The sequence below is a fragment of the Tenrec ecaudatus genome, chromosome 1 (assembly GCF_050624435.1).
Source record: "Tenrec ecaudatus isolate mTenEca1 chromosome 1, mTenEca1.hap1, whole genome shotgun sequence".
NCBI lineage: Eukaryota > Metazoa > Chordata > Mammalia > Afrosoricida > Tenrecidae > Tenrec > Tenrec ecaudatus.
Genome location: NC_134530.1, coordinates 170,554,422 through 170,582,253, shown reverse-complemented (window position 1 = coordinate 170,582,253; position 27,832 = coordinate 170,554,422). Strand labels below are relative to the sequence as shown.

Below are 27,832 nucleotides of genomic sequence, written 5' to 3'. Positions count from 1 at the left end.
TCCCATAAATATTGCTCCGTCTCCCCCATCCCTCCCCATCGCCATTCCTGCAACACATCCAGGGCACCCCATCTTTCCCATGCTTGGCTCTCCTTCCGACGGGCTCAGTAGTATGTCTCCTTCTCCACCCAACCTGTTGGAGAGATGGGGAGGGGAGTTTACAAGGAGACACAGACAACTGGCCTAGGGGTGACTGTGGAACCAGAAGCCCGGTGCAGGGGGCTGCAGGAAGCAGCTTTAGGAAGGCAAGAAGGAGAGGGAATGAGCTCCGTGGCCTGGGGCCATATCCATTAAAAGGAAAAAGGACAGCCCTGTACTGGGGCATAGATTAGACTAGGGGGGGGGCTATTCAGGTAGCAAATACATGTCTACAGGGACTAATGCCTATGCACTATTGCTCTGCAGGAGAGTGTGGCATGGGATTTGACAGCTCTTTTAGTAGTCAGAAATTCCGGTTTTATGTGACCACTCCCCAGCTTTAAGTGCTGGACCAATTGGGACACCGTCCCCCCGCCTTACCCCCCCAACTATTGTGCAGGTCAAGCCAAATGATATCTATGGTCTGTGTTTGGATGAGAGGCCACCTGTCTCCAACTATTCATACGTGATGTTTAAAAAAAGCCTGTGGAAACCCAATCCAGCCAAACACATGTTGGTTGATGACTGGGAACCAGGAGACTTGGGTTCTGGTCTCCATTCTTCCCTGCACTTGCTTTTTGGCCCTGAGCGGAGAACTTCACCCCGAGCCCTCCTTGTCTGGAAGTGTGGATGACCTCCGGGACACTTCTCACTCTGATGTCCTGTCGTTCAAGGTGGACGGCAGAGGGTCTTTGGAGATCCTCTGTGAGTGAGGGGCACTTGGTGTTTGAGCGGGAAGGGGTAGGAAGGACAGTTGCACAGACCAGCATGTGGGAGGGGCGTTTGGCTCTGGAGCCCGGAAGCGATGGCTGTGAGAGGGAGTGGAACGTTGGCCAGGTGATGGATGCCCAGGCGCTTACCACCAGGATATCGCCGTAGGATGAGCTTCCGGACTTCATCGTAGATGAAGATGAGGAGACTGTAGGGGAAGGCACAGAACCACCAAGTGACCCTGAATGAGACAGGGGAGGGGAGTGTCATCATGGGGTAGAAGTCCATGAGCGGGCCCGGACGGGACCCTAGAAAAGGGGTCACCTGCCCCGTGCTCCGTCGGGGCCCCTGGGCAGAGCGACACTCACTTGAGCGGGTACATGCGTAGGGCAACCCCCATGCCTGGGCAGTAAGACAGAAAGGCAGCCAGCGCGGTCTCCTCCAGGAGCCCAAATATCAGGATCTTGTTCCTGGAAAGGCAAGGAAAGGAAGGGGTAGCATCCTGTGTGCAGAGTTCAGCGTTTCAAATCCACCCAGAGGCACTGTGGAAGAAAGGCCTGGCAAGCCCCATCTCCAGAAACCCCAGGGAGCACACAAGGGATTGCCAAGAGTCAGAACTGACAATGGCTGCCGGTTTCCACCTTGGAGGGAGATGGGGCAGTGGGGGGGGGGAGGTGACCCAGGGCCGACCCCAGGGAGGAGAAGAGAAGCCAAGGATCTCGCCCCACGTCCTCATCATACATTCTCTTCTCATGCGCACGTCATCGGAGACAGAATTCCTCTTTCTGCTTATAGATTTTACCACCCAGCTCAATTATAACACATGCGCCTATTGGTCTCAAAAATGTTCTTAGGTGTTGAGTGTTGTACTCTGGGCTTGAGATGCACGGTGCTCTGGTCTGGCTACACCGAGCCTGCCCTCGTGCAGCTCACAATCTTGCTGTGGCTCCTGGCATGTGGTGTGCAAACACATGGACTCTCTGAGAGGACGCCTGAAAGCAGGGCATGTGTGTCTTCCACTGGTCCAGTGACTCCTATGCCCTCGTTCACTGTGTCTATTCTATAAAGAAGGGAACGCTTGTTCTCTGCACAAGACAGGCTTAAGACATGTGCACGACATCAGAATGGGATCCCTGGGGGTCACAGAAGGTTAAGTTCTCCCCTGCGAGCTGGAAGGTTGGTGGTTTGAACCCACCCAGAAGTGCTTCAGAGGTCAGGCTGGGTGATCTGCTCCCAGAAGGCCCCAGTCCTGGGAAACCTGTGGGGTACAGTTCTCTGTTCACCATGAGTTGATATCAACTCAGTAGGAACTGACCGGAACATTCAAACAACAACAACAACCTTCCCCACCATTGAGTTGAGGCCAACCAGCCCTTTAGGACACGGTAGACTGCCCTGTGGGTTTCTTTCTGAGACTGTAACTCTTTTCAGGAGCAGAAAGCCCTGACTTTCTCCTGAGGAGCAGCTGGTGGTTTCAAACTGCTGACCTTGCGGTCGGCTTAACGCCTGAACACTTTGACACTAAGGCTCCAACCACAACATATCAGAATTGAAAAGCAGCTCAGAATACAGCAATGAGGACAATTTCTGGACTCAGGTGGGGTCTTAATAACTTTGGCTTACGCTGCCACTTAGCCAAGACCACCTCATGGCTTTAAGAAATATTTGTTTCTTTCCCGCTCAGAGCCTCATATCTGTTCTCTTTAAAATGAAGATTGAAACCTTGTTCTCCCAGGGCTGCAGGGGGGATTACAGGAGCTTACTGTGCAAAGCACTTGACCTTGGGAAATACTTGGTCACATTATGTGTGTGTACACTGCCTCTCATTAAACTCAGCTCTGTGGGTCCCAAACTTTCCACTCACTAACCCAACCAAATCAAACCCACTGCCATCAGGACTGTTCCAACGGATATAGGGTTTCCAAGGCAATACAACTTTATGGTAACAGTTAGCCTCCTTGCTCTCCCATGAAGAGGCTGGTGGTATTGAACCCCCAGCCTTGTGGTTAATGGCTCCACCCTGGCCAGAGAGTGCCTCCAGGACTCCTTTCACTCACTAAGGACCCCGGTTATTTTTTTTTGTTTAAAGTCCACATTTTCAAACAAGCAATGAATCTAGTTCCCCACTTAAAGTTCATTCGAAACAGACATATCCAAAAAACAGCACTGTGAGTTAGGGAGCAATCTCCCTGCCTCCGGATAGGTTCTTGCTGTTATCTAAGGATCTTGATATTTTGATAAGCTCTGGAGCCTGCTCATCAGCGAAGGCTTTGTTTCCATGCAACTTTCTGAAACAAGTCAGGAGCGGCTCTGAGCACCCTGTGGCGGGTGGCCCTGCCAGGTGAGCGCTGAGGACCAGGCTCCCTTCTCTGGCCTTGGGCTGACTTTCATTCTTCCTCTTTCCCTGTTTGCATCTCTGTAGCTGGACTCAACCCGTCTGGCACCACCCAGCTCCAGTACGGCCCATGTGGTTCCCGGTAAGCCCTACACCGTGCCCCCCCCCGCCCCCACTGAGCCTCATTTCCGTGGACTCTGCTTTTTTTTTTTTTTTTTGCTTCTCACTGCACTTTCCCCTTTACTATTCTTATCTAACTGGAATCTGCTTCGTGCTAATTTTCTGTAAGGAAGCAGACGTCCCCCTCCAGGCTCTTCAATGCTATTAACTTCACCAAGGTCTTGGCAACCTTCCCCCTTCTTTTCCTAGTGAGGAAGGAGCCCTGGTGGTGAAGTGGTGACACTGTGGGATGGGATCTGAGAGGTTGGCCGTTTGAAACCACCAGGCACTCTGCGGGAGAAAGATGAGGCTTTCTACTCCCTTAAAGAGCGACAGCCTCAGAAACTCACAGGGGTTTCCCCTACTTTGACCGATAGGATTGCTGTTCGCATTGACTTGATGGCAGGGGGTCAGTTTGGCTTTTTCGGTTGTTGCTTGTTTCCTAACGATGACGTTGTGAGAAAATTCACAATGGCTTACAGCAGAAGGAAATACAAAGAACACGGCTGATGTCGTCTTCAGCATCCAGCCTCCATGCCTGCTCCGGTCATGAATTACCTAGCAGGTGCCAGGCTCTGGGTGGGCAAGCCACCGGGGCTTCAGGCTTTGGAGACAGACGTTTACCAGCGAGTGCCTTCGGGCATGTCCTTTCGCCTCTGTGGGCCTCTCGTCCACGAAATGAAAACAGTAACAGCCCTGGAAAGGGCATCGTGCTTGGCAGAGCAGACGGCCGGTGGGAAAGAGCAAGAGCCTGGATAATGTGGGTGGACAGACACCGCGGCGGCAAGAATGGCTCACATGCAGCAATTGGGAGACCGGCGCAGGGCCAGGCAGGGTTTCATTCTGCTGTGCATAGGGCCGGTAAGAGTCCCCCCGATGGCACCTGACAACAAGAACGTGCTAGAGAGACTGTGAGGTGAAGCCATGTGGGTCAGACACACGGTAACTCCTCTGTGGAAATCTACTCGTCTTCACCCTGAGCACCCCCAGCCCCCTGGCAGCCAGCCGCACCACCCCAGGGCCAGGGTGATGTGCCGCATTCGTTCCCGAGCTTATTCCACCTGCCTCCTCCTCTTCAGGAAAAAAAAGAGAGAAAAGAAAAAATCACTCAGTGCCCCATTGGCAATGGACACCTTCTGTGCTATAGCCCACAGCCCAGGATAAAGTGTAGGTGTGAGCTTTTGCACACACACACACACACACACACACACACACCCCACCCCCGGGGATTGTCCCAGCATATGCCCCTCCAGGGAGCGCTGGGCTAGCGCTCCCCGCTGACTGCAGTGAGCACAGGAGACCTGGGGCAATGGGTGGGGGCAGGTGGCACTAGAGCCAAAGTGGGGAAGAAGGAAGAGAAGAGGCCCGGAGAGAAGAGGGAAAGGGAGGAACGTGGAAGGAACTGTTATTGTGTGTTGTTGTTAGCTGCTGTTCTCAGTTCGTGGCGATCCCGTGCACAACAGAACGAAATACTGAACTGTTGGGTGCTCTCCTGTCAGTTGCTATTGGGACCACGGTGATCCACAGGATTTTTGTGTGTTGATTTTCAGAAGTAGATCACCAGGCCTTTCTTCCTAGTCCACCCGAGGCTGGGGACCCCGCTGAAACCTCTCAACCACAGCGACAAGCCTCCCACTATTGACAGATGGCCAGTGGCTGCACTTGGGGTGCATTGACCAGGAACCGAACTCAGGTATGTAAATGGGTAATTAAAATCAGGTGCCGTTTCCTCCCCCCAACCACTGCCTCACACAGGTGAATCTGGTCCTCAGAGATTAGTGAGTGCACCCCGAGCCTTGTCTGCCCCTGCAGGCAGGTGCCCAGCATGGCTGGGGCACTCACTTCATGCCCTGCTGGAAGACGGAGTTGCGGCGCGTCTTGCAGATGATGAGGTCGGCCCACTGCACCACCACGATGCTGGCGAAGAAGGCCGTGTGGCACGTGAACTCCACCACCTTCCGCTGCTCGTAGGTCTGGGGGGAGGGCAAGAGAGGTGGGGCATCAGTGACAGAGGAAAGGGCAGGGCCTGCATTGCACATGTCTCAAAAGCAGTTGTTTAAACTCTGGGTGCTAATTCCACCCACAGTACTCAGTCCATCTGGCTCCTCCGGGCTGCTCCTGCCAGGTGCACACACAGCAAGGGCCAGCTCACACCCGGTTGGTTCCACTCACCCATTCCTGTCCATAGCTGTCCTCCAGGTCATTCCTGGAGCGGTCATCCCAGTCCAGGCGGATCCCCAGCAGCCGTGACGGCAGGAAACCATTCTCCGCCAGAATCACAAAGTAGGTGAAGAAGCCGCCTAGGGCCTGGATCATCCCTGTGGGTGGTGGGCAACAGGCAGGGCCTGGGTCAGAGAAGGAGGCACGACAGGGCCAGCCCCTCTGGGCCAGAGATGGAACTCCATGATCCATGGGTAGCTGGCCCTGGCCTGAAGCTCATCCCTCTGGAGGCTGGGAGAAGAGCCCTCTGGGGACTCCCCCTCGGCTTAAGGCCCCCGCCTCACCTATCTGTCCGTAGGCCATGCTAATGAGCCGCTCATTCACCAGCTTGTCTGTCTGCGGGTTTCTGGGTTGGCGCTTCATGATGTCGCTCTCAGCGGCCTCATAGGCCAAGGAGATGGCAGGGACCTGTGGGCCAGGGGGGAGGGAGGGCATTTGAAGGAAAATCAGTGCAGATTCTTTGACACAAATTCAATCAACATCACCCTTTTATCTTCTGGGCTGTCTTCCCTTCCACTCAGCCCACTCAGCCACCCGATGCAGGTCTCCTCCCATGCCCGCCCGCTGCACCCAAGCATTTGCCAGCCGTGCCTGCCCAGCCCATTCCCTCACCATGTCGGTGCCCAGGTCAATACAGAGGATGGTCACGGTGCCCAGAGGGAGGGGGATGTTGGCGATGATGAAGAGCAGGAAGGGCGTGATCTCAGGGATGTTGCTGGTCAGGGTGTAGGCGATGGACTTCTTCAGGTTGTCAAAGATCAGGCGGCCTGGGGGAGAGGTTCGGAGGGTATCAGCGCCTTCCCCACCCTGAGCCCCTGTGACATGGCTGCTCATTTGCCCAAGAAGAGAAGCTTTTGTGTTTGAAGGAGGCTAGCTCCGGTGGCACAGTGGTTATACATCGGGTTGCTAACCATAAGGTCAGCAGTTTGAAACCACCAGCCACCCCACAGGGGAAAGAGGAAGCCCTTTACTTCCGTGAAGATGTACAGTCTCAGAATCTCACGGGGCAGTTCTGCCCTGTCACTGTGAGTTGGAATCAGGTCAATGACAGTGAGTTGTTGTAGTAACGTAATGACGGTGGCGTCCCTGAGTGGTACAAACAGTGAATATGCTTGTCTGCTCACCACCAAAGCGTTGGAGGGTCAAACCCCCCTAAAGGCACTCAGAAGAAAGGTGATGGGTCGACCTTAGAAAATAAGCGATTCCAACCCCATGGAGTCTGGTTCTGCTCGGATACCCATGAGGTCACCATGGGTCGGAATCCACTTGGCAGCTGTTGTTTTTCAGACTGCCTGTGGGTGTCTGATCTGTCCTTGACTCTCTCTTTGTGAAACAAGGGAGGGGAAGCAGTCGTGTTGGGGTTCAGCCACGCAGGGTACCACCCCAACGTTTGGCCCCCTCACCCTCCTCCACGCCCGTGACGATGGAGGCGAAGTTGTCGTCCAAGAGGATCATGTCGGCCGCCTGCTTGGAGACGTCCGAGCCGGCGATGCCCATGGCAATGCCAATGTCGGCCTTCTTCAGCGCGGGGGAGTCGTTCACCCCGTCACCTGTCACGGCCACGATGGCGCCCTGGGGAAAGCCCGGATGGAGCTCGTGAGATCGTGCGCATCAGACCGCCTGGTTTTAGCATCACTGTGCCTGATCTAGGAGTCTTGCTCCCTCCTCCGCCTCCTCTTTTACCTCCTCTTCCTCCTCCTCCTCCTCCTCCTTCATATCCTCCTCCTCCTCCTCAGCCTGAGAGAAAAGCCTCAGGAGCCCTCCGATGGAAGCCCGCAGACCCTCTGGTCTTTTCTGAGCTAGCCCACGCGTTTGTCTGCTTGGCTGAGGGCTGGGCCGTGGCGCGGATTTCTGCCAGTTTCCCCCGAGTCCCTGTGCCTCCTCACCTGCCTCTGGCAGCCCTCCACGATGATCAGCTTCTGCTGCGGGGACGTCCGGGCGAACACGATCTCCGTGTGGTTCTTCAGGGTCTCGTCGAGCTCCTCCGAGGTCATGTCCTTCAGGTCCGAGCCATGCACCACGCATGCCTTGGCCTCTCTGGAGGGAAAGGGCAGGAGCAACTGTGGCCCTGGTGCCCGGGCCGGCCCTGCTGCCCCGTACCACCCCTGTGTTGCTGGCTCCCTGCTGGGTTGGGCTGGCCCGATCGATTCCATCCTCCTTTCTTTCCCTGGCTGCACAGGGACCTGCTTTTTTCATTTCTTGGAGACGTGAAATTAAATCTCAGTACGCGGCATCGTCTTGGCCATGAGTGCACTTGGCTGGGCACTGGGCTAGCTGCTTCAGACGTACCTTACTTCTACCGCAACCCTACCACAGAGATGTTGTTCTGATTTTCTGGTTAATAAACAACAAACAAACAAGCATGTGGAAGCTGAGTGAGGTAAAGTGGCGTTTCTAAGGTTACATGGCCAACCAACAGCACAGCCTAGAACCAATGCAGGACTAGGGGTCACAGATCAGGCTGGCCACGGCCCCAGAGATGGTCGCCAACGTAGTCTCTCGGGAAGCAGGGACTGATCATGGGGCAGCGGGCTCCCACCAAGGCCTCACCTGGGGTTGACTTGACTCACAGGGATGTTGAGCCGTGCTGCGATGTCCTCCACAGTCTCGTTGCCCTCTGATATGATGCCCACTCCTTTGGCAATGGCCTTGGCGGTGATAGGGTGATCCCCAGTCACCATGATCACCTGGTGGAAAGGGGGAAAATCATCCTACTGGTAAATGTCTGAGGCTGGGGGACGCCAGTCAAAAGCACGGCAGTGTGTGTGTGTGTGTGTGTGTGTGTGTGTGTGTGTGTGTGAGTGTAGAGATAATGGAAAGTTGTGTTTAGAGGATCAAAGCTTACTTACAGAACAAAGCACCCACGACAGAATGACAAGCTAATGAAAGTGCTCTGGGCGAGAAGCCCCGGAGACTAGGACGTTGGGTTTCATGGTATACTCGGCGTTCGGATTTGGAAGGACCCTTAACAACTCCCTCGTTTGACAAATGAACCCATGCTTAGGGGGGGGTCAATGCTTCGCTCCATATCACAGGGACTCAGACTTGGGACACGGTTGGTTTCCCTTGCATTCAACATATTTGCTGCATGTCCAGTTTCAGGGAACAAAGTAGGGCTGAGGCGGAGAGCGCTCACCACTGCCTCCGCCTCCACCATCCAGCCGTGATGTTGTCAGTGGCTCCTGCCTGAACAAGGCTCATCAATACGATTGCAGAATGGATGGGGTGGGCAGGGGTGCTTAGCATCTGAGAAGCCTGCTGAGAAGCTACTGTGAGCACAGGTACCAGACAGGTGGACATAGCACTTGCATGGATGGGACAGACCTGACATCAAGCAGGAAGGCTCTTCAGGCTCCACGGCCCCCGTTTCCACTCCCACCTCCGCACTGTCCCTTAAAGGCCACATGGACAGTGGGAAAACCAAAGATTTTTGTTGTTGTTGTGCCCGGATCCAACTTGACCCCCTTCAAGACACTCGACTTTGTTGACAGCCCCTCCTTGATACTCTGTCCTCCCTTGGCTTACTTGGACTCTGTTCTTAATTCTCTGCCCCTTTCTTCATGGCCTTTCCCAACCTTCTCCAGGTAGCAGCATCGCAGAGTAGAAAAATCACTGGCTTGAGACTTGGAACTAGATTTAAACACTGGCTCACTACTCTTACTACTTCTCAGAGCAACCCTGCAGAGATAGAGTAGAACCGTGGGTTCCTGAGGCTACAAATCTTTATGGGGGCAGAGAGCAGCTGGAAAATTTGAACTGCTGACCTGTGGTTAGCCTTGCACCTCATAACCCGCTTTGCCACCGGGGCTCCTCAAACAAGTTCATTTGCTCTGAGTCTCAGCACAGTGACGACAATTTTGGCCTTCCCAGGTGGCTGAGAAGAATCCACGATGCCCTGTAAATGCCAGCTGTGCCTCCAGCCCTCTCCCTTCCTTCACTGGTTTCTCTTCCTCCACGTGCCCCTAATGTTTGGCGCGGCCCCGGGCGTCCTGTTCTCTCTTGGCTTGCCCTGCGTGCTTTCCCTGGGGAGTCTAGGAAAATACACCAGGGAGTCTTTCATGGTCCCCATGCGCTAATGAGTCACACCTCCCAAGGCCTGGCTTTCTCTGGAGCTCTCAACCACATTCCAGCTTCCCGGAGAACATCTCTCCCCAGGTACCTTCCAGAGGCTTCCAACTGAAGGTCAACATTGAACTCACCACCCCCCTCCCACCACTCCCACCAAGCCTGGTCTTCAGTTCCCTACCTTACACCCTCTCCTCTCTGTTCCTTCTGTCGCTTTGCCTCCCGTCTCTTCCCCATCTCTCACATCCAGTGTGACCACCATGTTCTCAAAAACAGTTCTCAAACCTAACTCTGCCCCTCGACCCCCTTTGTCGTTGTCCTTCATCAGGTCACCCTTCCTTGCCTGAACGATCGCAATGACCTTTCACCCTGTCTTCCTGGCTTCGGCTCTTCCCCAAAGCCAGACCCTCCCCCTGCAGAGATCCTTCTGAAAATGAGATCTGCCCTAGGGCACCTGTTGTTCTCCGTGGATTGTGGAAGGCCCTAGCTGGCGTTCAATCAAAGACCTTCCGAGTGGCCCTGACCCAACATGCCGGTCTCAATCCCCCCCGGGCTCCTCCGCCACCGGCACACATACGCACCCATGCAGTCCAGCCTTGCCAGGGTACACACTGTTCCCCCAGCTCCCGTGCCCTCCTCCCCCTCACCGCCTTACAACACCGGCTCCAGCCTTCAGGGCCCAGATCAAATATCACGCCCTTGGTGAAACGCCGTCCAGTTCCCTGGGGCAGAATTAACTGCTCTCTGCTCTGAGCTCCCACAGAGGTGCTTGCCTGGGCCTCGGCGCCCATGCCAAGCCCAGGAGAGGCAGCTGGAGGGAGCAGGAAGAGCATGGGGCTTTCCAGACAGGCTGACCAGGTCTCATATTCCCAGTGCACTTATTGGGAGTTTTATTTTGGGAAGGTTACCTACTTGCCCTGAGTCCCAGTCAGAAGCAGCACAAGCATACATGCAAAGCACAAAAAAAAAAGTGGGTGAGGGCCAAGAGAGAGCAGCCCACCTTAGCTCCTCCACTCCCTGGGTGACCTTGGGCATGTTACTTTATGCCTCAGTTTCCCACACAGTGAAAAAGAACTATGAGTGCTTATGTCATAGAATTCTTGTGAATATCAGATGAAGTTACATAGGTTTAGTGCTTAGAATAATACCTGATTCATATAAAAGCTTTAAAACCCCATCAGCTGTGTTTATTATTGTGTGTCTGTCTACCTACCATCACAGGTGCCGAATGGCTGTAGTCTTTATGACTGTGCTGTGTTTACATGTAAGTCTCTATTTCCCCGGAGACCCGGAGCTCTGGAGGTCGGGCACTAGGTCTTATGCACCCCTCTTTCTGGCCTCAGGTAAACAATGGAATTGGGATTGTTTGGTTGGAAAACAGAAACACAGGGATGGCACCAGACAGGATGGCCAGTGGGCTAAGGGAGAGGGTGAGTAGCAGTACTTAGAAGCAGGAAATAAGCTTCCAGGAAGTGCATGCTGGAAGGCAGTTTTGCTCATTGGTTTGTTTGTCGAACGGCTAGTACCTTGACCAGTGTCTGGCACGTGGTTGAAGAGGCGGGACATGGTCTGAAGGAAGCATTTGCCATTGGGCAGGAGAACCTGAGAGAGGTGCGTGAGGGGGAGAAGGTTTGACACCAGTCTACTGGGCACTGTGGGGAGTGAGTGGAGGGAGGCCAGAGCCTGCTAGGCCCATCCAAATTGTTCATGGGCTGGGCAGCAGTTGGTAAGCATCCGGGCACCTGCGTCTCTGAATTAGGCATGCCGGACCATACTTGGAACCAGAAGGGAAGGGCTCAAATGCAGATGGACGATTCGCTGTGCCCAGGAGGGGGAGGGGGACATGGGAAACGGGCCACCTGAGCACAAGGGATGAGGGCAGACGCCCGGAGGCAGGAATGCAGCCTCCTTGCACATGGGCAGTGCTCGTACTGGTCAGTGGGAGGGAAGCCACCAAGGACCTTGGTCCCTCTTGGGTAGGAGGCAGAGGAGGTGAAAAGGGAGGATGCGGCCCCTGTACCTTGATGCCTGCACTTCGGCACTTGCCCACAGCGTCTGGCACCGCAGCCCTGGGAGGGTCGATCATAGACATGAGGCCCACGAAGCAGAGCTTCTCCGTGGGGAAGTTGACCTCATCCGTGTCGAATTTGAAGCCCCGAGGGAACTTTCCAGAGGGCAGATTCAGGTGACAGAATCCTGGCAGGAGGTAGAGATGGGATGAGTGTCTAGAGGATGCCCTGGAGCCCCCCATCCCCAATGTGCAATCCCTCCCTCCGTCTTGTCCCCATTTCTGGCCACGCACCCAGCACACGTTCCCCCAGTCCTCCCAGCTCCATGTAGGCATTTTGGAAAGCATCTTGCATCTCCTTGTCCAGCGGGATCTCCTTGCCCTGCACCAGGATGGAGGAGCAGCGGTCCAGGATGCGCTCCGGGGCCCCCTTCATCACCAGCACATGGCTCTGGGGGCTGTCTTCTCGCTCATGGATGGACAGCTGGAAGGAAAACAGGCCATCAAGGAGGGTGGGTGCCTTGGTCGTCTCCGTGCCTAACACAGGGCCTGAGACAGAGCAGGGGCTGAGGGGAAAGTCGCCCTTAGTTAAGAAGTAATCCCTCAGCCAGCACAGATGTCAACACAGACCATCTCTAATGTGTGGAGGGGCGCCGGAACCTCACAGTCACGGCTATTACCAATGGGAAAGTCACCTTCCTCTTGGGCCTTCATTCATCCAACAAGCATTTATCAAGTAAGTTAAGAAACAGGTAGGGGTTAGGGGTGGAAAGGCTCTCTCCTGGGCAATCCCTCTCCTCCCACACCTGTGCCCTGCATACTTGTGCCCATCTCCTGTTTCCTCTCTAGCTTAGACAGAACACGGGAGAGGCCACATTCTTGGATTTCCAAGATCCTTGAAGGCTGAAGGAAATGACAGACGTATAACTCAGTTGAATGGGATAGGAGGGTTGGACCTCATAACTCAGTTGAATGAGATAGGAAGGTTGGACCGTATCCCTCAGTTGAATGGGACAGGAGGGTTAGACCGTATCCCTCAGTTGAATGGGATAGGAGGGTTGGACTGTAGAGCTCAGTTGAATGGGATAGGAGGGTTGGACCATACAGCTCAGTTGAATGGGATAGGAGGCTTGGACTGTATCCCTCAGTTGAATGGGACAGGAGGCTTGGACTATACAGCCCAGTTGAATGGGATAGGAGAGTTGGACTGTAGAGCTCAGCTGAATGGGACAGGAGGCTTGGACCATACAGCTCAGTTGAATGGGATAGGAGGGTTGGACTGTATCCCTCAGTTGAATGGGACAGGAGGCTTGGACTATACAGCTCAGTTGAATGGGATAGGAGAGTTGGACTGTAGAGCTCAGCTGAATGGCACAGGAAGGTTGGACGGGAGCGATGGGAAGAAGAGTTCAGAGGGTGCTAAGTGTTAGGAAAACATGAAGATGGGGTTGGGACAAGAGCCAAGTAGACATGTAGTCACAGGTTACCCCAGGAGACGAGTGAGCTCCGGAGGGATCCTGGATGTCCCCACTCCTCCTGTTGACGGTCCCTCTTGGCTTTGCCCATCCCCCATTCCCATCCCTCCCTCTTCCCCTCTCCTGGCACCCTGACCAGACCTGGTATTTGTTGGTAGAGTTGAAAGGGATCTCCGCCACCTTGGGGTTCCTTTCCCTCATCTTCCTCACGGACCCGCAGGACAGCTCGATGCACTTGAGCAGAGCGGACTCGGAGGCATCCCCGGCCGTGTCCCGCTGCCCAAAAAGAATGCCGCGTCACCATGTGCAGACAGCACAGCAGTCTGGACAGGACCAGCACATGACAGGAGGGCCCTCAAGCCCCAAAGCAGCCCCGGGGTGTGATGTAAGATGCTGGACGGGCTTTGGAGAACCCCCAGAGACATAGCTGTGCTGTTTGGCCACTACCTTAGACACAGAGATGTTTTCCTGGCCGGCCTTGAAGACAGCGCGATTGCAGAGGCCAGCAATCCGAGACAGGGCGGTCCAAGTGGGGGAGCGCTTGTCAAAAGTGGCCCCTGTGAGGAAGCGAGAGCAAATCAGAGCCATGCCACTGCCCTTCGCCCCGATGCTCAGCGCAGTCTTTCCTCGCCGGAGTTCCAGTCCAACACCGGAGCCCTCTACTGGGCATCTTCACCTCACACTATGCCCGCGAGGAGCCCTGGCAGGGCAGTGGCTCCGTGCTCAGTGGTTCGAATTCGCCAGTCACCCCACGAGACGTGGCAATCTTCTGTGAAGATGGGTAGCCTTGGAAACCCTTAGAGGGGAGGTCTGTCTCTCCTACAGGTTGCTGTGAGGGCGTCGGCATTGACTCGATGGCAGTGGGATTACGTTTGGGAGAGAGCCATGATCTTCATGTGCCGTGTCTAACGTGGAACCCTCTCCAGCCCCCTGCATTCCCTCCTGGGGCACCCACTCACCAGACTGGTCTTCGGTGGTGTCGGCCTCATGGATCTGGTTGTCAAACCACATGTGGGCAACGGTCATGCGGTTCTGGGTGAGGGTGCCCGTCTTGTCGGAGCAGATGGTGGAGGTGGAGCCCAGTGTCTCCACCGCCTCAAGGTTCTTCACCAGGCAGTTCTTCCGCGCCATGCGCTTAGCTGTCAGGGTCAGGCACACCTAGCAAAGAGGAGGGCAACAAAGGGTTAACCCTGGTGCTAAGCGACCTGTGGCTTTAACCACACCTGTAGACATCAGGCTCTCCTCCCAGTTGCCAATGATGATCGTGATCAATTGAAGACATGTCGGACCATGAGGTCGTGGGTGTCTGTATAGTGAGGTGAAAATTTCCAGCAAAGGCTTGAAGGTGCTTGACCAGCACTTAGAGGAATGATAGATTGCTGAGTCTAGGACCGGAGGGTCATCCACTCTAGGGGCCCACAGAGAAGAGCAGGGAGCAGGGGTCTTAACATCTGGGGGTGGGGGGAGTCACCGCAGGGGACAGAGGAGAAAAGAACTGGCCCCGTGACAGGTCACAGACGCTAGCAAAGAAGAGGATTCTAGGAGGGTGGATGGCCTTTTCAACTTTGGCTGCAGAGTGAAGGCTGGGAGCTGGGACAGGTCACTGGATGTGCTCCTAAGTCATGGTGACCGTGGAGAGGGGCTCTCCGGGATGTGTGTGTCCCACTGCAGGGCTGTGAGCTTGTGCGTGGCCAGAAAGGGGCCCCTAGAGTCTCTTGGAGAGAAACTGAGTCCAAGGCGAGATTTCTCAGAGACTCCAATGGCGGCCCATTGGAAATCACCTGTGAGCACAGCGTCTCAGGTGGGATTTTCGGGTGAGAAGGAAAACTGTGCTAAGAAGCCAGGGCACCTTGGCGGCTTCTGAGGACAGGGTAGCGAGCCCTCCCCATCAACACGTCAGCTTGTCCCACTCACAGTGACGGTGGCCAGCAGCCCCTCAGGCACGTTGGCTACAATGATGCCGATGAGGAAGATGACGGCTTCCAGCCAGCTGTAGCCCAGGATGAGGGACAGCACAAAGAAGGAGACGCCCAGGAAGACAGCCACCCCTGTGATGAGTTGGATGAAGTGCTCTATCTCCATAGCTATTGGCGTCCGCCCGACCTCCAAGCCCGAGGCCAGAGTGGCTATGCGGCCCATCACCGTCCGGTCGCCGGTGGCAATCACGATGCCCCTGGCCGTGCCTGCAACACAGGAAGGGGCGCCTGAGGCTCCCGGCGGTTGAGTTCCCATCCTACTTTCGGAGCAGGGGCACTCAAGGACTCAGACCCCTCAGATCTCCACCAGAAGATTGTGCCTCACTTCCCCGGCTCACTCCCACTGCGTGGAATGCCGGCTCCCGGGTTCAATCCAACCGCACATTCGTTTTCTCTTATTCTTGGGCCTGGGAGAGGCCTTGCAACTGATCCTAACATTCCAATTGAGCTGGTTTGGGAAAAACAGTGCCGCCAATCTTAACCTTGATATGATCGCTCAGTAGGGGTTTTCTACATGGCCCCTGGGATAAGCCGTGGCCAGTCCTCAAGTCACCCCTGGGAGGGAGATCCGTGTTGTTCTGATAATGAAGTGAGAGCGCGCTGTACACTCAGACCCGTGTGTCTGGGTCCTAGAGCCACTCCCCCAATGGTCGTTCCCTTCACTGCCCCTCATCTTCCAAGGTCAACTTCCCAGAAAGCCAGGGGCATCTTTTACCAAGTGGTTGGGAGGAATGTAGAGTCCATTTCGGAATCTCAACACACCCCTTGCAGTGGAAGGGTACACTCGTTCACTCCCTGCCAGCCAGCCTGTTCCAACTGCTGGCAGCCCTACGGGACGGACGATGGACTGACGGAGCAGAACCGTCCCTGCGGTTTCTGAGGCTGCAAATCTTTACGGGAACAGCAAGCTTCGTCTTTCCAAAGTGGAGCAGTCCTGCCGCCCGCGGCCCAGCTCCTAACCCACTGCGCCGCCAGCCCGCCATGCAGGAGAAGATTGAGACCACAGGATATGGAAAAGCAAGGTGTAAAGGGAAGGGAAAGGTGTGCACATGGGAAAGCCAATCTCTTTCCCCCAGGTTTCTTTCCCCCTGGGACTCCCTCTTCCTTCTCCGAGTCCACCCTGACTTGCCTCACCGGCACGACCACAGTGGCCACAGGGGCGATTGTTCTCGGCCCTCGGTCAGAAGTGACAGCAGCTCCTGGAACGCTCTATCTTTGCTCATCTGTCAAACCCTGGGCAGAACTGGGGCCGGCCAGGGGACCGTGCAGGCCGGGGCACTGTCTTCTGATGCAACACAAGCCTAGATGCAGTCTAAAGGATGGTCCAAGTGCCCATCTGCCCCACCCCGCCCCCAGCTCTGGTCCCAGAACCAGGAGAAATGAAGGGTGTCAGTCAGACCTGGGACCCCCCGGATGGAGTCAGGCTTGGCTTGGGGCATCTGTGGGGAGTAGGGGAGAATGAGCCCAATGTCTGTAGGCTTCAGAATCTACTCAGGCCTTGGCTGGCCAGAGGTGGAAAAGGAGATCCCTCTTGCGCATAGCCATTCTGCCCCCAGCTAGTGGCGGCATTATTTTTGGGGGTGGCGGCGGTGGAGAGACTTCTATAATATTCAATTCCCTCATCTCTAGCACAGATGTTACCGAAGAAGTGCCACCTCAGTCCCCACCCCTAACTGAGGATTTCGGACCCCAAGCTCCCCGTGATGCCAGGACGAGGTGCTGGCTAGCAGGCTAGCCCCTCACCTTCCACGCAGTTGGTCGAGAAGAAACAGATATTGCGGGTCTCCAGGGGGTTCTCGTGGGTGAACTCGGGGGAGCGGGTCTGGGGCTCTGACTCGCCTGTGAGGGACGAGTTATCCACCTGAGGAGGAGAGTTGGGGGGGGGGGTCGTCATCAGAGTGGCAGACACGCTCGTGCACACGACACGCAGCGGTCTCCTGACCCCAAGGACACTTTCAGTCTTCAGGACACGAGGGGCCTAGTTAGGCTTGCCCTCCTCACATCGTTCTAGCATGACTCAGCCATTTCCACGGCTCCGCTTTGAAGTGCTGGCTCTCGCTGACTTATGATGTGTCTTTGGGCCAGGCCCTCCACCAGCCGACCAGGCCACATCTACTCATCCAGATTCGCTCCACAGCACGACAGGGGAGGCCTATGAGACTGGCACCTGGCGGGGTGGTCCCATGCCGCAACCCTGCCTGACGACACAGCTCTTATGGAGCTCAATGAAGCAGCATGTGTGCACAGACAGAGCCCATTCGATCCTCATGAGTACTCCGCAGACGACTGCTGTCACGTGGATATCAGAGACACATTCCGGGCCCAGCACATGGGTAACGTAGAGACAGAGGCAAGGCGGCGGCAGCCTATGCTGAGACGAAGTCCAGCTGGGGTGAGGAGGAGATGTCTACCTCTTGCCCTGGGCCTGCCAACTGACAAGCCTCTGACGTGGCCCCCTCGGCACGATACAGCCAGCTTCTCAGGCCAAACCACTAGCTCCTCACCTTACAGCCGTGTGAGGAGATGATCCGGAGGTCAGCAGGGACGCGGTCTCCACCCTTCACCTCCACCAGGTCTCCAACCACCACCTCCTCTGCATTGATCTGCATCTTCTCTCCCTCCCGCACCACGAGGGCTTGCTGTGGGCAGGCCATGGAGACCCCAGTCAGCGCCCTCCACCCCTGGCCCCCTCCACCCCTGGCCCCCTCTCCCCGCTTGGCTCCCCTCTCATCTCCAGCCCCAGCCCAAGGAGAGGAGACACTTCTCTGCGCCCCCTTCGCAGTGAAACGAGGTCCTGGTTTGGAGTGAAGGAGCATTTTCCCCTTCCCCACTGCAGGGCTGCACCGCAGAGCACAGGGATTGAGAGGACGGGGGCTGGCCATCTGCCATCTACCTGCGGCACCATGTTCTTGAAGGAATCCATGATCTTGGAGCTCTTGGCCTCCTGGTAGTAGGAGAAGCAGCCGGTGACAATGACCACAGCTGCCAACACCACACCCAGATAGAGCTGGCAAAGAGAATGAGTTTGAGGGGCCTGCCCCTCTCCCAACGCACATGGCAACTTCCACTTGGGATGAGCGGACGTTCATCGCATCCCGGGTGGGAGCCCGGACCTCTGAGGTCTTTGACTACAGTGGAGTGGTGGGGAGGGTAGAAAATCCCTTCCTTTAAACCATCCTCTCTCTTTCAACCCCGAGCCTCCCAAACACAGAGAGAGGGACATCTTGGGGAGTCCCGGGACCAGGGCTCCTCAAGAATGCAGACAAGCCCACCGAAATGGGAGGGGAGCAGACAGGGATGGTCTCGTTCAAGAATGATTATGTGTGTGTGCTTTATAGAGCTGTATAGAGCCTAACCCCTTTCAGCCAAAAGTTTAGGGACCATGACAAGGAGACTCTGCCCCCTTGAGCCCCCCACCACCACCACCCCATACACTGTGCTGGAGACTGAGGGCTGTGGGCCGGGGCCATAGGCTGGTGTCTGGGTCAGGCTTGGGGCTCACGTTGTCATTAGATGGCTCATCCTCCATGGCAGCCTGGATGCCATAGGCCAGGAAGCAGAGGATGGCCCCGATCCACAGCAGGATGGAGAAGCCCCCAAAAAGCTGGCGACAGAACTTGACCCACTCAGGGGTGGTGGGAGGGGGGGTGAGGGCGTTGGGTCCATCCCGAGCCAGGATGTCCTGTGCCCGCTGGTTGGTGAGGCCCTGAGGGAGGCAAGGAGAGGCATGAGAGTGGTTGCTAAAACTGACCCAGCCCTCCCCACTGCCCATCAGGGACTCCTTGTCAGGGACCTAGTAGGAAGGAGGCGGGGACCTTTGGGAGAAGCCAGATGTGAAGGCTCTGGGGGCTTGAGGGCTGAGACTGTGGCTGGAGTGCTGATGGCCATTGTACTGAAGCATAGTTAGGCTAGGGACACAGCAACCCCTCTCAAGGCAACCTGGATGGGATTCCTCTCCCATCACCCTTCTTTGATGGCCCCCTCTCCCCAAGGATTTAGGAGAGTCCTACATTACCAATCCTCAGTGTCCCGTGGTTTTAACAATTGCTTGTCACCTCCTGCAGAAAGCCTCAATCAGCCCGGACTGGTTCAGGTGTTCCTCTATTGGCCTTGGCGGGGCTTCAGAACTGCTTTTACTACATGCCACTGAAATTCTGCTTCTGGGGATTTCTGCTATTGGATTGCTTGAAGCTCCTTGAAGACAGGGCCCGTTCTTATTTACCTCTGTGTCCCTTCCTTTATTTAACAAATGGGTGTTGAGCCCCTACTGCCTGCTAGCCACCGTTGTCGGCTGTTGGGGTTTGGACATGGATCAGATCAACAGTTTCTCTGCCCTCGTGGGCTTATGCTCTAGGGAGGTGACAGACCACCAGCAAATGTACAGGTACATTTTAATGCCGCATAATAGAAAGTTTGAATCAAATAACATAAAGGGTGAAAACTCTGACACCAAACTCACTGCCATCATGTCGGTGCCAGCTCACAGGACAGGGCAGAACTGCCCTGTGACTTTCTGAGACTCGAACTCAGGGGTCCTCAAACTTTTTAAACAGGGGGCCTGCTCACTGTCCCTCAGACCCATTGGAGGGCCGGACTATAGTTAAAAAAAAAAGCTATGAACAAATTTCTATGCATACTGCACATATCTTATATTGAAGTAAAAAACAAATGGGGCAAAAGCACCGGAGGGCTGGATAAATGTCTTCGGCGGGCCGCAGTTTGAGGACCCCTGCTAACTCTTCCTGGGTGTAGAAAGCCATGTGTCTCCTGTGGAGCAGCTGGTGGTTTCAAACTGCTGACCTTGTAGTTAGGAGGCCAATGCCTAACCACCACACTAGCAGGACTGGCTAGGGTCAGGGGTTAAGGACATGGGATGTTAGCAAGGACAGTCCAGTGAAAGGCTGGTGGCAGGAGGTTAAAACCCACTCGGGCAGTGGTTGGTCAGCCACCTCCCGCCCACAGTGACCCTGGAGTGTCCAAGGAGAGCGTGCTCTGCAGGGTTTTCAGTGGCTGACTTTTTCAAGGTGGACCATGAAAGCTGTCTTCTGAGGCACCTCTGAGTAGACTGGAACTTCCAACCTTCCGTTTAGCAGCTGAGTGCATGAACTGGCTTCCTCATTGCCCAGGTTTGCACTCACTACATTTTTTTTAACTGATCAGTTTTCCTTTTTTTTTTTTTTTGTTAATCACTGGGGGCTTGTACAACTCTTATCACAATCCATCCATCCATCCATTGTGTCAAGCACATTTGTACATTTGTTGCCATCCTCATTCTCAAAATATTTGCTTTCTACTTGAGCCCTTGGTATCAGTTCCTTCCTCATTTTCCCCCTCCCTCCCCACCATCCCTCCCTCAGAACCCTAGATAATTTATAAATTATTATTATTTTGTCATGTCTTACACTGCCTGGTGTCTCCCTTCACCCACTTTACTGTTGTCCACACCCCAGGGAGGAGGTTATATGTGGATCCTTATAATCGGTTTCCCCTTTCCACCCCATCTTCCCGGTATTACCACTCTCACCACTGGTCTTGAAGGGATCATCTATCCTGGATTCCCTGTTTTTCCAGTTCCTATCTGTACCAGTGTACATCCTCATTTTTGTTGAACTACTTTTACCCCGCAAAAGGATGGGCTTTGGAATCTGGGCAAGTGACTTTTCCCCTGTATCTTCTTGCCTTAAGAAATGTATCTAATCCTGGATACTTCCTCCCCCCAACTACCATGATCCGAATTCTACCTTGCAGGGCTGGATAGGACAGAGGCTGTACACTGGTGCATATGGGAGCTGGAGGCACAGGGAATCCAGGGTGGATGATACCTTCAGGACCAGAGGTGTTGAGGGGCGATGCTGGGAGAGTGGAGGGTGAGTGGGTTGGAAAGGGGGAACTGATTACAAGGATCCACATGTGACCTCCTCCCTGGGAGATGGACGGCAGAGAAGGGGGAGAAGGGAGACTCCGGATAGGGCAAGATATGACAAAATAACAATGTATAAATTACCAAGGGCACATTAGGAGTGGGGAGCGGGGAGGGAGGGAAAAAAAAAAAGAGGACCTGATGCAAAGGGCTTAAGTGGAGAGGAAATGCTTTGAGAATGATGGGGCAGGGAATGTGCAGATGTGCTTTATACAATTGATGTATGTATATGTGTGGATTGTGATAAGAGTTGTATGAGCCCCTAATAAAATGTTTAAAAGAATGGCACGTTCTGAAAAATATGGGATAAAAAAAAAGAAATGGATCTAAAATCCATGATCTCCCGGGGCTTGTAAGGATGGGAGAAATGTACGGGCCAGAACTGTCACAGCGCAGTGCCGGGTACGCAGCAGGGGTCCGGTGAATTGCTGTCATCACTGTAATGTCATGGACGGAAGCTCCACTGTCGTTCCACGGTAGGTAATGTGTCACTTAGTGTGTCACGTAGTGTGTGCCACTGTCGAGAAGGTCTTTGTGCCTGGGCTCTCAGGAGGTGAGCTATGGGCTAGAAACAAGCCATGCAATCTTGGACAAGTCACTTGTCTCTGTGCCTCAGTTTCTCATCCATCAAGGGGATTGAGTACAGTGTGAAGGACCCCCCACCATCACCACTCAGACACTGCAAGGCTTTCTTGCTTTTTGGGTGCCCTGTGGCTGGCAGATCTCCCCCACCTTAAAATCCCTCCACTCACCTTGGACAGATCCACTTGGTACTTGCGGCCCAGCTCGTCCAGGGACAGCTTGTGGTCATCCTGGGGGTGGGAAGGAGGGTGACTTTGGGAAAAGAGGCTGTGTGCGTGTGCGTGTGTGTGTGTGTGTGTGTAAGGGGGGGGATGAGGGCACAGGAGGGTGGACACAGACTTTCTCTGGTGGTGGGCTGCGGGCAGCCCTCCTGCCTGGGGGCCCACCCGAGCCGCTGTGTAGCTCACCATGGCCACCTCCTTCTTCAGCTCGTCCAGTTCCTTCTCTTTCTGTTTTTTCTTGCCGCCCCCATTTTCCGCAGTGGTGGCAGCGGGCGAGTACTCTCGGCCCGCCTGTGGGAGGAAGGGGAGTCCAGAGTCAGGGAGGCCAAGGTAGTGTGGCCGGAGCTGCTGCTGGGCAGCCAGGGAGTCCAGCACCGGGAGTGAGGGTCCCACAAAGGCAGAGGGTCCCAGGCTCTCAGCTTGCCCACTATTCACCGTCCACATTCGAACTTCCTCATGGAGGGAAGGAAGGAAGATTGAGGGGTGCAGGCCTTAGCAGCGAGGCTCTTAGCTGTTTAGTACTTGGACTCTGCTAAGATGTGAGTGTGTGTGTGTGAGTGTGCGTGTGTGGTGAAAGGTCCCTGTTGCTAAATACAGAGAGAAACACATAACAGCTTTGGAAGCAGCATCTTAGGGGATTTAGACGAACCCTGGCAAGAAGGGCGCAGAAAGAGCACGGTGAGGTATCTGCCCCCGACCTGTGACCTCTTTCCTCCGAGAGGAATGAAGGTAGGAATCTGGGGAGCAAGAGTTTTGCGGGGAGCCACGGGTCAGGGCAGGGCAGGGCACTGTGTGGGGTGAGGAGGGGTGGGAGTGGACTTGGCAGGGCCAGTGGTCGGTGAGAAGTCAGTAGCTGCAGGCGAAGAGGCAGTGACAGGCCTCCTGGCCCCAGGGCACAGGCAAGTAAGAAGGACCCTGTGTCTCCACCATGGGATGTGCTGGAAGACCCTGGCTCTGAGAATAAATCTAGAAGGGACCGCTTGACCCCGGCTTGGCAGGGTTTTCTGGGGAGGGCAGACAGGGGGTGAGGGGACAAAAGGAGGAGGGCCTCCTGTCTCAGGAAGGCAGATGTGGCATTTCTCAGAGATCTCGACTCCTCCCAGGTGGCGTGCAGGCAGATGGCCCATGGGCACCCATACGTGGCTGGAAGGCCGCATTCCTCTGTCTGGGTGGTTCTGCTCAGGCGCTCTCAGACGTGCGCTTGTGGATTTGGTTTCTAGGCCTTCTCTTCTCAGGTGCTTTAACTGTTGCCTCCGGACCTGTGGCCCTTGTGTCTACTTTGACTCATGGCCACCTACGCATTACAGAGCAGAATCGCTCCGTGGTCCATGGTATTTGCTGGGCGTCGCGGTCTTTAGCTTTCTAGGCCTTTCTTCCGAAGCACAGTGGGGCAGTTTGGATGGCAGTCGAGCCTAACTGTTTGCCCCACCTAGGGACCTGTGAAGCCTCACAAGGCCTCCATTTCTCCCCTCCTCTTCAGGGTCTGCGATCTGGGCCTGCTGGAACGTCTGCAGGCGAGGGTGGGAGATGTTCTCTTTCAACAGAAGGTTGGCTTGTGGTGATGGGGTGGGAGGGGATGCCTGGGATGGCCTGATGGGTGTTCCAGAAAGATGTCTCCTCCGCCTGCTTTCTCCTTTGTCCTCCCTCCTCCCCACGCCCTTCTGGCTATGGGGTTCTTGTCCAGAGGGGCTGCTCCGTTCTGCCCAGTGCCCCTGTTTCTCAGACCCGAAGGGCAGCGCTAGGCTTGCAGGACTAACCTTTTCTATACTGTGTTGCATTCCACCACCCATCTCCCGTAAATGGTGGGCAAGGCCTAGGGAGCCCAGGTGGCATAGTGGTTACATGTTGGGCTGCTTACCGCAAGGTGGGCTGTTCGAAACCACCAGCTGCTCTGAGGGTAAGAGATGAGGCTCTCTACTCCTACAGTCTGAGGACCTCAGGGCTTCTACCATACCTGTCCTAGAGGGTCACTATGAGTCAGTCTGGACTCGATGGCACTGGGTTTCGGGTCAGGTCTACTACTGAAATGTTTTACCCTTTGGGCAGGACAGGGCAAGCTTTATCCACCAAAGGGCCAGGGAAGTCTCAGGAGCATGGCGATGGTCTTGATCAGAAGAGATTAGAAGGGAACTCTTGGAGAGGCAGAAGAAGCCTGCCTGGTGAACTTGGGGGCAAGGGGGGGGGGTGCGTGCTGACGCCACTGCCCTTCTCCAGTCCAATCACCTCGCAGGCTTTCGGGTTTGCCAGGCAGCAGGGCTCAGGACTCAGCTCAGCAAGGGGCCAGTCAACCTTGCATGGGTGTCCTTCTGCAGGGTCTGGCTATCGCCCCGGTGGTGCTGTGGGTTACGGTTACACGCCGGGCTGCGAACTCAGGAAGTGGAGGTTTTCTGCTGTTGCAAGATCCGCAGTTTCAGAAACTTGTCTAAGGTTGTTACGCATTGGGGTCCACTTGATGACAGGGTGTGTGTGTGTGTGTGTGTGTGTGTGTGTGTGTGTGTGTGTGTGTGTGTGTGTGCGCGCGCGTGTGTGAAGGTGTGGTTCTGTGTGTGAGGGTGTGTGTTGGGGGGGCGGGCACTGGGGCATCTATGAACTAAGGATGCTGTGGTCTCTTGAAGACCATTGACCCTCTCCCGCAACCTACAGGGGCTTGGGCAAGTGCTCCTGAAGAGTCGTATCCAGGTGACTGAAAAGGGCCATTCTATTTCATGGATTTGAAGTGTGTTGGATCCACAAACTCTCTTCTTGGGTGGGGGGCAGGCTGAGAAGAGGATGGAAAGAAGGATGCGGGGGGTGGGGGTCAGAGGCAAGAGATCAGGCTGGACAAGCTCCCCTGACCCTCCTTCCAGAGCTTCAGGGACAGGAGCAGGGCCTGGGCTGGCAGAGAGCATGGGCTATGACCCGGGTGGGGGAAGGGCTATACACGTAGATGTGGCATGAATTCCCTGAAAGTGGTCAGATTTTTCAAACACTTGTGTGCTCGGTGTACGTGCTGGGTGGCGGCTGGGCACAGCAGCTCCCCCTTTGCTGAGCTCCCACCCTGCTGTCCCCAGGGCTCGAGCTTGGGACATACTGCCCCTGTCCCTGCCCCTCCTCCTGTCCTGGCAAAGGGCCTCAGGCTTTGCAGCCAGGAACCTGCGGAGATTTGGGGCCAGTGGCTGCCCAGGCAAGAAAGAAAGAAAGAAAGAAAGAAAGAGGAAGCAAGGACCCCCCCAAACACTCCTCCCTCCCCTGACCCAGCAGTCCCCGTTTCGGGTCTTGAATGCTGGAGAACAGAGAGTTCTTTCGGAGAAAGCCAGAGGCTGGGACAGAGTGGGGGCAGCTGGAGAGTGGCCAGCCCTCCCCCACCCCAAGCTCTGTGGCAGCTGGAGAGACTGGGCTCCCTCCCACCAGAGTCGTCCCTCCCCCCACTCCCACAGAGCCCTTCACGGCCGGCCACGGGGTGGTGGGCTGACAGTTAGGCCTCGCTCTGGGGTGAAGCTTGGGGGGTGGGGGTGGGGAAGAGGTCAGTGTGGCTTGCTCCACGGACTCAGGGGTCTCCTGGTGGGTTGGGCTCCTGCCTGTAAGGGTGCCCCTTCAGTGAGCCTCTCCATGCAAAGCCTAGCCACTGCTTCACCAGGAGTTACTGGGGGGGGGCATAAAGGGACAGCCAGGGTGTGCACACCGATAGGGCCCCCGGAGGTGTCCAGCCAAGTCACTCCCCAAGCAGCAGGCCCTCCTGGGCGGAGTCGGTTTGGTCCTCAGACGGATTGGCAGAGGCTGCCTCCCAGCTTCTCTGGCTGGTTGAAGAGGGGGAGGGGAGGCCTTGCCAGCCTTCGTGGCATCCTCTGAGGTGCCCCATCTCAGCCAGGGCTCCTTTTCCCACAGGGGAACAAGGGGCACCCAGGTGCAGGAGGTTCGAAGGCAGCCTACTTTCCCACGATGGTGACCCCTTCCTCCTTGACCCCCACACCTAAGAGCCAGCTGTGGAGCCTGCGAAGCTCCCTGAAGGCCCAGCTGGCAGCCAGGCTCAGCCTGGGCGAACTCTTCTTGTACATTCAGATTCACCTGCTGATGCTCACCATGGACATCTGTGTAGGGTCTAGCCTAAGGAGTGTACGGGGCAGAGCACACGCACACACACACACACACACACACACACACTATTTATAGCTCCTACCCAAGCTCAGGAACCCTGGTGTCCAGGCTCAGAGTTTTCCCAGCTGCTGCATGCAATGCAATCGCATGTCCTTGCCTGACCCTCCGCAGGCCCAGAGACGCTCCAAAGTGCCCCATGGGTACCCTCTTTCCACATAGTCCCCATGCTCGATGCATCCTTTCCCTCCGTGCCCTCTCTGCCAACACCACACAACAGGAAAAGGATGTTAAGGGACGGGATCCTTCAACTCCATATGGAAATCTCATTTTCATTTTCAAGAATGCCCTGCTCCCTCCCCGTGCCCTCCCCACTGCATAGCTGCTAATCTTTCCTTCAGCCTAGTCAGGGCTGCAGCAGAATGCCAGGGGGGGGGGGAGGCCAGGAGGTGGGAGTGGGGGGAGCAGGCAAGGGCTTGCACCAGCCTCTGGGAAAGTCCTCAAAGCCTGTGGCCCAGAGCCCAAGGACAATGCCACCAGGGACATCTGGAGGGGCATGGGAGCACAGCCTTCTCCCCTCGCCTGCCTGCCCCCTTCCCAGCTGTCCCTGGCACTCAAGGTCCCTGTAGCTGCTGTCCGGAACCACCCACAGACTCCCATGCAGGATGCTCCATTGACAGCCCCCCAGCCTTACACTTGACCCCCATCCTCTATAGTTTGAGCTCATGGATGAAATGGACACTTTCAGGGGACAGAGGTGTGGATGGCTGACAGCAAGCGCCAAGCATGCGTTCAGCCGGGAGGCAGGAGGTGGGTGCTAGGCGCAGGCCTGGGAAGAGGGACAGAGGTGCTGGGATGGGGGGCAGGCTGAGTCGGAGGGGACAAATGTGGTGTTGCGGGCTAAGGTGGGGCAGGCGATGAGGAGCAACACGGGGGCAGGTGGGCGCCCTAGCACCCATACGCACTAGTCTTTTAAGAAAGCACATCCAACTTCCAGCTCTCCCACGGGTCGGTCAGGTCTCCCCAACCCCAGCCAGTCCCACCTCAGCTTTCTCTCCAGTAGCACCTTCCACTGAGATCCCTGTGACACCCCTCGGAGTGGCCTCTGCTCTGCGGGCTACTTACCCCACGACCCATCTTGGGGCAGAGTGGCTGAGGGGACCAAGGTTGGAGAAGTCACCACCAGGAGATGCTCCCAAGTCCCCAGCAGCCCGACCAGTGTGGGTGGCGGGAGACCCCAGCAGACCGGCAGAGACAGCCCAAGCAACAGGGTAGCTTTAAATAGGTCTCTCTCCCCCTCTCCCTCCACCCCACCCTCTCCCTTCTCTGGAGGAAACGTTTGTTGAAACAGGATCCCTGAGGACTCCTCCCTCCCCGCCCCTTTAGCAACTGGCCCAAAGACGGTCCGTTTGTCGGGCTGCAAGGTCCCCCTTTCCCCCTCCCCGCCCAAACACCCCCCCCCCGCGGCTTCTGGCAACCTCTCTCTGGCAGATGGTGGTCACTCCAGAGGGAAGGGAACGAAGGGGGTGCGGGTGGGCAGAGGACGGGCGAATGTGCCCGCTAATGAAACAGGCAGAGGGGCAGCACTACCAACGGGAAATAGCAGGATGAGAGAGGCCACTGGCCCCGGCACGCCACTTATTTCCAGATAGGGGACCTGAGGTCCCCAGAGATGAAATACTTGGAACTCCATAGACAGAACTAGGGCTCCCAAGTCTGCACCCAACCTCCCAGAGGAAGGACCAGGCTACTTCCTTACTGGGGCGGGGGGGCGGGGCAGCTTGCAGGGACTCTGGCGACAAAACTAGTGTTTGAATTCAGGACCTGCTCCTGCCTGGGAAGCGCCTGAGAGGAGGTTTAAGAGAGCCAAGGGTGGGTCAAGAGGAGCACTGTCTGAGCCTCTCCCCACACACACCTCAGCGTTCCCCCCTGCCCCCCACATCAATATGAG

General features: G+C 55.8%; 1 protein-coding gene across 1 annotated transcript; it reads right to left on the bottom strand.

The window, feature by feature from the left end:
* Positions 1 to 104: 104 nt before the first annotated feature.
* ATP1A2 (ATPase Na+/K+ transporting subunit alpha 2) lies at positions 105 to 27,018 on the bottom strand. Its single transcript, XM_075540439.1, has 23 exons — positions 27,007 to 27,018; positions 21,997 to 22,101; positions 21,760 to 21,819; positions 18,590 to 18,793; positions 17,981 to 18,094; positions 17,592 to 17,726; positions 16,831 to 16,948; positions 15,026 to 15,294; positions 14,071 to 14,269; positions 13,559 to 13,668; positions 13,253 to 13,387; positions 11,931 to 12,120; positions 11,649 to 11,824; positions 8,114 to 8,250; positions 7,450 to 7,600; positions 6,967 to 7,135; positions 6,176 to 6,330; positions 5,848 to 5,971; positions 5,516 to 5,661; positions 5,186 to 5,316; positions 1,218 to 1,319; positions 999 to 1,090; positions 105 to 133 (listed from the first exon to the last, which is right to left on the bottom strand). Exons 1-23 carry the CDS (start codon positions 27,016 to 27,018, stop codon positions 105 to 107), a joined length of 3,063 nt encoding a protein of 1,020 aa, XP_075396554.1.
* Between the last annotated feature and the right edge of the window lie 814 nt (positions 27,019 to 27,832).

Coding starts and splice junctions, on each gene's coding strand:
- ATP1A2 (XM_075540439.1), bottom strand. Junction 14,270..15,025: donor GGCTGCTGGCCACCGTCACT/GTGAGTGGGACA, acceptor CCTCTTTGCTAG/GTGTGCCTGACCCTGACAGC. Junction 5,972..6,175: donor TTGACCTGGGCACCGACATG/GTGAGGGAATGG, acceptor CCTGGCCCACAG/GTCCCTGCCATCTCCTTGGC.